At 47.7% G+C, this 12,210-nt stretch overlaps 1 protein-coding gene across 1 annotated transcript in view; it reads right to left on the bottom strand.

The window, feature by feature from the left end:
- LOC146869281 (FACT complex subunit SPT16-like) overlaps nt 1-12,210 on the bottom strand; it is a 358,428-nt gene that overhangs the window by 101,487 nt on the left and 244,731 nt on the right. The window contains exon 9 of the mRNA XM_085646892.1: nt 10,816-10,934. Coding sequence (XP_085503018.1) covers nt 10,816-10,934 — 119 coding nt within the window. The remainder of the gene's footprint in view (nt 1-10,815; nt 10,935-12,210) is intronic.

Raw genomic sequence — 12,210 nt, 5'->3', positions numbered from 1 at the left:
GGCTGCCTTTGACACCATCTCCCATCACATTCTTGAACAACGACTTTGGGAAGTTGGTGTCAGGGAAAAGGCTCTGAAATGGTTCAGTAGCTACCTGACAGAACGCAGAATCACCGTCCAGATGGGAAATATCACCTCCTGTGAGCGACCAGTAAAGATGGGTGTCCCTCAGGGCTCTATCTTGAGCCCCACCCTCTTTAACCTTTACATGACCCCTTTAGCTGCAGTGATCAGACTATATGGCTTTGATGTCATATCCTATGCAGACGATACGCAGATTCTGGTAAAAAATCTGGTCGCTTTAGGTCCTGACCCCAGCAAGACTAAGCAATGTCTTTAAGACTGCCTGATCCATGTTGATAAATGGATGATATCTAACCATCTCCAGCTAAACGGGGGCAAGTCTGAGATCATGCTCTTCGGCAAAGCAATTGACCATTGGACGCAGGACTGGTGGCCGTCCAGGCTCGGCCCGTGTCCCCCCCATTAAGAACGTGGTTAGAAATCTAGGATTTTACATGGAAAACTGTCTATCCATGAGGGGGCATGTCAATCATGTTATTGGCATCTGTTTCTGTGTTATGCGGAGCCTTCGTAAGGTTTTTAAATGGCTTCACTTAGAGGCACGCAGACCCCTAATACAAGGACTGATCATTAATAGAATGGACTATGGCAATGCCTTATTGCTGTCAATAAATGTAGACCTCATAAACAGACTTCAGACTCTTCAGAACACGGCCGCCAGATTAGTCCTTGACCGCCCATACAGATTCCCGTCGGCAATATGTTTAAATACTCTTCACTGGCTTCCAGTGAAAAAACGAACCCTATTTAAAACTCAATGTCTAACTCATAAACTTATGTACGGAATCGGCACAAAATACTGGCTGTCAAAATTACGATGGTATCAACCATCCAGGACGCTGCGCTCTAGTGATTCAGCTCTGCTCACCCCCCTTAAAATTCATACTGCTAGGCAAGGGGGCCGTGCGTTTTCCTCCTTGGCCCCAGCATCTTGGAACAAAATGCCTTACTATCTCCGCAGTTTGCTAGACTACAGCAGTTTCCGCAAAATGCTGAAGACCTGGCTTTTTGGAAATTAAGTTTCCAGTCCGTTTCCCTTCAGAGCTGTCTGCAAGCGCCATGAGACTTGTAAGAGTGATTTGTGCGCGATATAAATGCCCTTGATTTGATTTTATACAGTCTTAATGGCATTATTGCACTTACAATGTCGAAAAATTGACTTAGACACTGTAGGGGCTGTAGGGGTACAGTGGGTGGGGGGTGTGGATACATATATATATATATACACACACACTGACCTGTGGCTAAAGAGTGCCAATTGGGTTTTGTTTCCAATGCAGTTTAGGGAAAGAACATAGGCCCTGGGTACCTGTTTCACAGGACCCAAGGGCACACTCAGTCAAAGTACATCAGCAGTTTAGCAAAATGTGGGGGCAACCATGCAAAAAGAGGGCACTTTCTTACACCTTTCATCTAAATTAGCCATTTGAGAGGTCTGTGGTCAGTTTGAACTAGTGAGTGAGTACTGTGAGAAGTTGGCCTGGTATATGCTGACCACTAATTAAAGTGGGCACCTTGTACCAGTCCAAACAACCCTTATTGATGATTAGGTTAAAGAAAACCTTTATTGAAAGCTATCCTAGTGGTAGCTATGGAGAGCAGCCTTCGGGCTATGTCTTGAAGGAACGTAAAGCAGCTTGTTTTACCAGATTAGAACCTCCTGAATGACCAAATGAAAGGAGAACCACACAAGGGATATATAAAATATGGAAAATGCTACTTACCAGTATGCATCTTGTCTTGGCATGTAGAGCTGCAGATCTACACACTGTGCATAGATCGCCATTTGGTGTTGGGCCCGGATGTTTGCACTTGGTTTTTGTCTTGAAAAGTCTTTGGAAGTCACGAGGTATGTGACTCCTCCTTTGCATCATAGTGCGCATGGGCATCGGCTCCATCCTCAGATTGTTTTTCGCCAGCAGGGAAATGATGGAGCTTAGTAAGAAACAGGAAAGATGCCCATGTGTGGTGTATCTAAGTAAGATAATACTGGAACAGATAAAGGTAGCTGGGGAGGCGGGTGGGCGTGTGTAGATCTGCAGCTCTACATGCCAAGAACAGATGCATACTGGTAAGTAGCATATTCCGTTCGAGGCATACGAGCTGCAGATTACACACTGTGCATAGATTGTAAAGCAGTATCCACTCATAGCGGCGACCACCAGTATCTGTTGCAGTAGTTTGAAATAGTGTTTTGAGTACAGCCTGGCCCACACTAGCCTGTTTAGTTTGCACATCGACACAATAGTGTTTGGTGAATGTGTGCGGTGTAGACCATGTAGCTGCTCTGCAGATATCATCTAAAGGAATGTTTCCTAAAAATACCATTGAAGCCCCTATCTTTCGTGTAGAGTGGGCTTTAGGAGGAACAGATAATGTACGTTTTGCTTTGTGGTAACAAATCTGTATGCATTTGACAATCCACCTAGCTATCCCAGATTTTGATACGGGGTTGCCTTTGTGTGGTGGTGAGAAAGACACAAATAGTTGTTTGGTCTTACGAAAGGGTTTTGTTCTCTCTATGTAGTATAGTAGTGCTCTTTTGACATCTAAGGTGTGAAGAGCTCTTTCTGTGACTGTTTGTGGCTGCGAGAAGAACACAGGCAGCTCTACAGATTGATTGAGGTGGAAGGGAGAAATGACTTTAGGGAGGAATTTAGGATTAGTTCGGAGAACAACTTTATTAAGATGCATCTGGAGAAAGGGTTCTTGAATGGTTAGTGCTTGTAGTTCACTAACTCTTCGTAGAGAAGTAATGGCTACGAGGAAAGCAGTTTTCCATGTTCAGAACTGTAGCTCACATTTATGTAGAGGTTCAAATGGAGGCCCCATTAGTTTTGTGAGAACGATGTTTAAATTCCACACAGGGGAAGGTGGTACTCTGGGGGGAATTATTCTCTTTAGTCCCTCCATAAAGGCCTTTATGGCAGGTACCCTGAAAAGTGAGAGATGCTGTCTATTTTGTAGATATGCTGCTATGGCAGCAAGATGCAATCTGATAGAGGTATAGGCTAGGTTGCATCTTTGGAGGTGTAGTAAGTAGCCTATGATGTGTTGGATAGACACATCTAGGGGATTAGTGTCGTCGTTATGGCAGTATACTACAAATCTTTTCTATTTGGCTGCATAGCATGCTCTAGTGGTAGGCCGTCTAGCTTCTTTGATGACGTTCATACAGTCAGGAGGAAGGTTAAGGTAACCAAATTCTAGGACTTCAGGAGCCAGATCGCTAGGTTGAGCTGAGCTGGGTCTGGGTGTTGGATCTCTCCATGGTTCTGGGTTAAGAGGCGTGGAGAGAGGTGTAGTTTTTGGTGCAGAACTACTGAGAGTTCCAGCAGTGTGGTGTACCATGGCTGTCTGGCCCAAGTTGGAGCAACTAGGATGAGCGTTAATGAGTGTTGCTGTAGTTTGCGCACCACGAGCGGAATGAGTGGGAGAGGCGGAAATGCGTACGCAAATCTGCCTGACCAGTTCATCCATATCGCATTGCCTTTGGACAATGGGTGAGGATACCTGTCGGCGAAGTTTGGGCATTTGGCATTTTCTTGGGTGGCGAAGAGGTCCATCTGTTGTTGCCCCCAGATTTGAAAAAACGGTCTAAGAACTTGTGGATGAAGTTCCTACTCGTGGATTTGTTCTGTTTGACGGCTCAAGAGATCGGCTATTGTATTTTGGACTCCTGGGACATGTTGGGCTAGGAGAAACATTTTCTGAGGTATAGCCCACCTCCATATGCTCTGTGCAAGCTGAGAGAGCTGCAGAAAGTGTGTCCCGCCTTGTTTTTGGATATAATACATTGCTGTCATGTTGTCGGTGCGGACTAAGACAGTCTTGCCTGATATTTGTTTTTTAAATGCTTTTAAGGCTAGGAATATGGCTAGTAACTCCAAGTGGTTGATGTGGAGTAACTTTTGTTGAGGTGTCCACCTGCCCTGCATGGTGTGATGTAGTAGGTGAGCTCCCCAGCCGGAGAGCGATGCGTCCGCTGTCATGACTATTTGAGGAACCGGCTCGAGGAACGGTCGCCCTTCGGAAAGGTTCTTGGTGTTCCACCACTGCAGAGATCGATGTGTACGACCGTCTACCAACACCAGATCCGTTAGCTGACCTTGAGCCTGGTTCCATTGGCGTGCTAAGCACTCTTGGAGAGGACGCATCTGGAGTCTTGCATGAGGCACTATGAATATGCAAGAGGCCATCATCCCTATGAGTTGCATGAACACTCGAGCTGGAAGAGAGTGTTGCGGTTGGAATTTGGTCAGAAGAGCTTGCATGCTTGCTATCCTGGCGGGACTGGGATAGGCGAGCGCTCTTGAGGTGTCTATTGTGGCACCGAGGTATTGCTGCATGTGGGACGGTTGCAGCTGGGACTTGGTGAGATTTATTCTGAACCCCAGGTTGTGAAGTTGTTGAATAGTGGCGTGAGTGTGTTGTACACACTGATTGTATGATTTGGCTTTTAGAAGCCAGTTGTCTAGATATGGGAAGACATGTATGTGTTGTCTTCTTAGGTGTGCTGCCACCACTGCTAGACACTTGGTAAACACTCTTGGTGCTGTGGTGACTCCAAATGGGAGTACTTTGAATTTATAGGTCTGACCGTCCACTACGAATCTGAGATATTTTCTGTGAGCGCTGTGAATGGGAATGTGGAAATAGGTGTCCTTGAGGTCTAGAGTAGCAAGGAAGTCACCCTGGGAAAGCAGAGGGAGGACCTGCTGAAGTGTGATCATGTGGAAGTGGTCTGAATGTATGTATAGGTTTAGGGGTCTGAGGTCTAAAATAGGCCTTAGAGATCCGTCCTTTTTTGGTATGAGAAAATAGAGGGAGTAGACTACCTTGTTTTGTTGGTGCAGGGGAACTGGTTCTATTGCACTTTTTTGTAGGAGCGAGATTACCTCCTGCTTTAATAGTAACAAATGTTCTTGTGACATTGGACGGTGTTTGGGTGGTATGTTTGGGGGGCAGATGTTAGTTTGAGACAGTAGCCTGATTGAATGATTTTGTGGACCCACCTGTCTGAAGTGATGTTTATCCAGGCAGGGAGAAATTGGTGGAGTCTTCCCCCAACTGGAGTGGAATAGTCGAGGGGAAGTGGATGGAAGTCATGGGGTAGGTGTGGAGGCAGAGCGGGAGTAGTTGTTTTTGACTCTGCCTTTGCTGTTATTCCCCCTGTAATCACCCCTTTGGAAACCTCTAGTAAAGGTGGATTGTGCGGGAGCTTTGTAAGAGGTGGAGGAGCTATCAGAGGAGTAGCCTCGATGGGTGCTTCTAAAGGATGAGCGACGAAAGGACCGTCTGGGAGCTTGCGATTGCAAGGCTCCCATAGATTTGGCGGTGTCTGTATCTCTGTATCCTTCTTCATTTTTTCGAGGGATACGTCTACATTGGGGCCAAATAGGTGTTGCTCATCAAAAGGCTGATTGAGTTTAGAACTCTGTACTTCGGGTTTAAAACCGGATATATGTAACCAGGCATGCCTGCGCAAAAGGACACTGGTGTTGATTGCCCTTGAGGCGGTATCTGCTGCATCTAGGGCACAGCGGATGGAGGTGTTAGTGATTGTCTTACCCTCTTGGATTAGTTCACTGGCCCTGTTTTTGTATTTGTCAGGGAGGTGCTGCATTATGGACTCAAGCTCGTCATAATGTGCCCTGTCATACCTGGCTAGGAGCGCTTGGGTGTTAGCAATGCACCAAATATTTGCTGCCTGTGACGCTGTGCGTTTGCCAGAGGCGTCTAGGAGTTTTGATTCCTTGTCTGGTGGTGGTGCATCACCTGACGTTAGGGAATTTGCTCTTTTACTGTCATTAGAGACTACTAGGGAGTCAAGTGGTGCGGGACCCTTAATGTATACTGGGTCAGTAGGGGCAGCTTTATATTTCTTTTCTATTCTTGGGTTGATGACCCGAGCCCTGACGGGGTCTTAAAAGATCTCTGATGCGTGCTTAATGACCCCTTTAAGCATGGGCAGTGTTGAGGTGGATCTTTGTGTGGTATCAAAGGTATCCATAAGAAAATCCTCCTCTACTGGGTCTGTATACAGGGCCACCCCGTGGTATTGGGCAGCTCTTTGAAGGAGCTGGTTGAATCCAATATTGTCCTCTGGGTGGGTGGGGGGGGTGGGGGGGAGGCCTGGAGGGATAAATATCATCTTGTGGGGTGTAAGGTACATCTGGGACAGTGTAATCATCCAAGGGGTCAGGGGAGCCAGTAGGAGTAGGGTCCCCAAGGGGATGATCGTCCGCACCTCCCGCTGCATCATCTGAGGTGTTATCATCATCAATTGGGGTAGGTGATGGTGTGGGAGAGTGGTGTGGTTAGGGAGGAGGAGGAGGAGGAAGAGGAGAAGGGATCCGCAATGGAGAGGTAGCAAAGTCTCTCTTCTTTGGTGGCGGTGCGGGCGCAGGCATTTCTAGTGGTCTTTACTTGATGTTGAGCATTAAATGACCAGTCTTAGGATCTTTCATTAAAGTCTTTTGGGTAGGATCTGGATGAAACAGTTCATCTGTGGGATACAGATCCTTCGGAGCAGAGGGCTTCGGTGTCGTAAGTTTTTTGGGCGTCGACTCGGTAGCGGTTCTAGGCTTGGAACCGTGTAGTTTTGAAGTGTTTTTCTCAGTTGGATCCGGTTGTTGTTTTTTCGGTTCCGAGGACTCTGGCTTGGAAGTATTGGGGCCTTTCGGCAGGCGTTTTTTAGTCTGCTCCGAGGGTGGTGTTGGTGCCGAGGAACTGGTGCTAGACTTCGACGCCGGGTGGTTCGATGTCGGAGCAGCGGTCTGCGTGGATGAGGTCGATGACGCCTTTTTCTTCAGTACTGGATGTTGCTTTTCGGTACAGAGAGTAGGCTGACTCGAGCCCGAGGCGCCTAAAGGCTTATTAGGCTTCTTTACCGGGCCCGAAGGCTGGGCATGGGAAGCAGTGTCTCGGCGTGCACCTGGGTCAGAAGGTGGAGGTGGTACTGAAGCCTTTTTTGATGGTGGCGAGGGGGGGGTGTCGGGGGTCGACGTCGGTACTCACGGCCCTTTGAGCTGGAGTGATGTCTTCGACGTCGGAATCATCTGCGCTGATGATGGCTTCCTCGACTCGACCCTGCTCCGGAACATTTTGACGCCCTCTTGAAAGAGGTCGTCGAGGATTGAAGATGACGAGCGCGCCATTGTTCTTCGAGCTCGTCGGTCCCGGATGGTCTTTTTGAAGCGGAAGGAGGCACAAGCTGGACAGTCTCTGGCCTCGTGCTCCGGTGAAAGGCAGAGGTTGCACACCTCATGTAGGTCGGTGTAGGGAACTTCGACCCACATCGAGGACACTTTTTAAATGGTGTCCTTTCCATGAGCCAGAGATGAGGCCCGGGTAGGCCCCGAAGGCCTTTGTCGACGACCGGAATCGAAGACTTCGAAGTTGAAGGGTCGCGTGTGGCTGGAAACGCGATCGAAAACAATACCGGCAAGATGGGAAGGATTGCGCGTCGAAAGAGAAAACCGTATTGGTTCTGAACTGGAACGCGAGAACACATCCGAGCCCGATGGTGGAAAAAAACAATCTGAGGATGGAGCTGATGCCCATGCGCACTATGATCCAATGGAGGAGTCACATACCTCGTGACTTCCAAAGACTTTCCAAGACAAAAACAAGTGCAAACATCCGGGCCCAAAACCAGATGGGGATCTATGCACAGTGTGTAATCTGCAGCTCATATGCCTCGAACATGTATTTATTACTAAACACTCTCTACTAACCTCTTTATGAGATTAGAGAACAAAGCACACAATATTAAATCACTAGAACGACAGTAAATAGCACAATACACAGCGAGCTCCATATACTGTGAAAGTGGTATAACAACCACGACTTGACTAGACAGTGCCTAGAGCACGTAGAATCGCTGGGACCCCAAGGAACCACCCAAGGTAGTGACACAGAGGACCCATGGAGGACGGGTGCAGTGTGTGAACACATGCGCGAGCTACGTACAACTCTATGGGAATGTCGCGGTTGGAAATTTAAAGATTAAGGACACTTCGGAGAGGACTTTAAGCAAACCCAGTTATACATAGAAGGTTCTAACGCCAGCACCCTTGAGAGTATCGAGATACCCGTGTTACCTATCCCAGAGGAGACGGGTGCATAGGGTCAAGTGATGTTGGAAACCTTCGTCGTTTTCAATGGCGAAAAAGTGCTGCTGCCGGAAAGATGAAGTGTCCGGTGGAATCCATGCCTGGACCCGAGGTGAGAAGAACCTGAAAGCAGAGGGGACAGAGTCTGGGTCACTTCACAGTGACCAGGGGCACGATAGACGAATGCCCACCGATGTCGGGTACTTCAGGTGAGAAGAGGTGAAGTTTGACTCTGCAGCCACGGGGACCAGGAGAAGTCGACCAAAGTCTGGAGGTGAGCTGTCCCACGAAGGATGTCGAGTGCTCGGGGGTCAGTGTCCGGACTGAACACCAACTAGCCTTGCCAACTGCAACCCACGTGGGCAGAGGAAAGATGCTTCGGTCCTGGGGACTCTCCAAGCTATGGAGAGTAAGGACACGTCTGGAGCAACCAGGAAAGCCGACGGAAAGTCAAAGTTACCTTCACAGGGACACACAGGCCAACGGACCAGGGATCGCAAAAGGACCTCGAGCTAAATCACGAAAAACCAGCCCACGGAACACTCGTGGGCTGGAATCTTCCGTGGAAATACTGATCGGGGTCAGGACTACACATAGCGCAAAGCACAGCCTCAGGGATCGTCAAAAAGCATATGCTGCTGAAAAAGTACGCGGTGCACAGGGGTTCGGGTTGCACGGTCCCCACGAGGGATATGGGCCTCAGAATTGCTGAGCGCGCAGATCAACCTCAGGAACCCACCTCCTGTGTTGCAGAAATCTCAGGAGCTCGGGAGATGCAAACCGGTCAGATGCGTTAAAGGTGCCTGCCTTGCAGGGAAGTAACTCCTTTACTCCAAGGGAGATTCTTCAGTAGTCCAGCGTAGTGTAGATAGTCGAAGTACTTGGTTTCTGTAGCAGAGTTTAGTCCAGGTAAAATCTAAAGTCCTGTAGTCAGGGGTTCTGACTTTATACCCAAGGAAGGGGTGGTACAAACTCTGGGGACCCACCTATGGGAGGGTCAGGACAGAGGGGTGGCTACACCCATGTCCTTTGTCCAGTTTCGCGCCAGAGCAGGAGAAAATGGCTCCTGCAACCGGTTTGAGATGGACTATGCACAGGGACACCAAATGTGCCCCCAGTGCAGACTTCAAAGCACTCTTGGAGTGCACCCACCCAGCTCCAATACACTAAAGCCTGTCTGGGAGGTGGTCACACCTCCCTGTGACAGGAAACCTATTGTCAAGCCTTCCCCTGCTCGAGCTTGGCTCAGCAGCAGGAGGGCAGACTCGTGTCTGTAGTTGGCAGCATCCATTTGGTGATGCTCAGGTCGAGAAACCTGGTACCAGGTAGCCCAGTGTGTTACATATGTCCCTCTAGAAGTGTGGAATCATACCTCCCCCGCCAGTTACTGGCAGGGAGGTATGAGTCCAAGGTATTTGACACCAAACACGACATATTTCTAAGCAGCCGTTTTAAAGTTAGCATTTACCACGAGGTTATAATGCACTTAAATATATATGGTTGGCTGCATCCCAAACAACCCCGGATAATAGGTTCCGAAGGCTGCAGAGGGTCACTGCTCATGCAGGAGCACCCTCTCACATAAAACCCAGCACCCTGCCTTCAGGATTGATAAGGCCTGCCATGGGGTGACTGATATGTTTGAATGGTCACTCAGGGGTGGCATAATACATGCTGCAGCCCCTGGGATGCCTCTGGGGTATCTATGCCATGGGTACATAGTATACCATATACTAGGGACTGATTAGGGTACCCCAGAATCCAATCTGGAGTGTACCTAAAGTACATGCACAACCAATTTAGGGAGAAAGCAGATAAACTGGGGTCCTGATTAGCAGGATCCCAGTCAGACTAGTTAAAAACCAGCAAAACACCAGAAAAAAAGTGGGGGTAACCATGCAGTCAAATTCCACCTTCCTACAAGTACCAAACAAGTACGGTCTCAGCTTCTTCAGGGACCAAACCACAGCAAAGGCCTCCCTCTAAATGGCACTCCAACGCTGCTCCCTGGGGAGAAGCCTTCTGCTTATAATAGCAACAGGTTGGTCTTGGCCTTCATCATTGGTCTGGGATAGGAATGCTCCTATCCCTAGCTCAGAGGCATCAGTCTGCACTATGAACTGCTTGGTATAGTCTGGATCTTAGAGAAATGGTGCTGAGCTACACATTGAGCAAAAGAAGTCTACCTCGGAATCCAACTTTAAAAAACTGCTAAAAACATTTTGTCTCCGAAAGAAAGGTTCAGGCTACTCAAGGGTACGGACTGTAGCACGGGGACGCTTCTGATAAAGCAGCCAAGAGCTAAAATACATTCATGCATTCATTATTCTGTATTAGTCGAGGTATGCTTCCTGAACCATTTAAAGACAAACTCTTGTGGAGGTCTGATGTTCAGAAACTGAATAGGGGGGTTGAGCAGCACATGCATCGGTTGGGAAGTCTGCATCATGCAAAGCCTCGTGAAAGTGCAGCCTCAGAATGTTTCCTCAATCTAAAAACTGTGAAACGTCTCAGGTCATCCATTGAATTGGCCTTCTCAGACACAAGGTGTATCCAACCCTTTCTGAGCTATGTATGAACAGAAGCCACACCCCAAAGCCAGGACATGCCGTACCTTGAGGTGGAAGTGAAGTACAATGACCATCTCTCCATCACAGGGCTGGAAAACTGCATGCTTGATGTTGTTGTATAGGATGTCCACCTTGTCACCTCGCACAGACGTGAACCGGAAACCTACAAAGATGAACAAGAAGTATTGAAACAAATGACTCCGGCACACCTTGAAAGACTTCTACAGGTATGAAAAGGCAAACTGCATCTACACAGGGCCACTAAAATCGTTATTCTGTGGTAGCAGATTTTTTGCACATAATTATCTATTTGCCACATAATCCATTATCTGCTTTATAATCTGCAGATTTTACACAAAAAATTGTTTCCAGCTCAAGCATCTAAAAACGTGTTTGTGCGCAATGGAAGACATTTCGCAAAGGCTAACTGGTCATCTTTCAGTTGCTTATTTCAGTATCTGGTAGTTAAACAGATACTAAGGAGGTGACATTTTTACCCATGCCGAGTTATCATGTGTACTCATTACAAATTAATGAAGTAATACTAGCAAAACATATGCAGCATAATTTGCATTTCTTGACGCATACATTAGTCAAAACTGCCGCATAATTTGGTGCTTCCCTGCCGTATAATTCTAGTGGCCCTAGATATAGTTTACTAAGTCATACACCATACATGCACATTTGTACAGGTTTTATCATGCCTCCTACAGTCACTAACAGACCAGAGACAAACATGGTGAAAAGACCTACATTAATCACGCAAAACAAACTTGAACAGGGCGACAGATCTCTTATTCCCAAACAAACCAGTGTTTTGTATAGGGTAAGCAGTCTGCTATAAACTCAAATACTCCAGAGACCTTTAAACAATTATATCACCTCGGTCTTAACTGTAAATTGCAATATCATCATTCCTCTGGGTGTTCAAATCTCAATGCACTCACAAATGCATTGTGGAGAAGTGTGGCTCAATGGTTAGAGCGGCAGACCCTGATGCAGAGGTCTGGTCCGGACCAGGGTTCAATTCCTGCCTCAGCGGGTCTTGGGCTCAATTTCCCCGGACCCGATAATTCTCGCCTCGGTGCCTATTCTAATCATGGGTCCCACTCTGCAACTCTGGGCAATAGCTTGCTTAATCTCCACAACGGCCCCAACAGCGCTAGGATGCCTGGCTTCACCCTGGGGATGCCCAGGAGTGAGCACTTCACAGGGAAAGGCTAGGAAGGGTTCCACAACGGTATGTGCACAGCGCCTGAGAGACCCTTTCGGGGGTGTGCGGAGCGCTATATAAATGCACTACATTTACATATACACCACAGAACAAATTATATAACTAATAGAATCACCCCCCCCCCTCCCTTCATATCAAGCCTTATACGGTGGGACACCTAACCACTTACAGGACATATATGGAAATTGCTAAGCAAAAGTATTGT

The sequence above is a fragment of the Triturus cristatus genome, chromosome 1_1 (genome assembly GCF_964204655.1).
Source record: "Triturus cristatus chromosome 1_1, aTriCri1.1, whole genome shotgun sequence".
In the NCBI taxonomy this organism is placed as follows: Eukaryota; Metazoa; Chordata; class Amphibia; order Caudata; family Salamandridae; genus Triturus; species Triturus cristatus.
The sequence above is the reverse complement of the archived record's forward strand: the minus strand, read 5'-3'. Positions and strand labels throughout refer to the sequence as shown.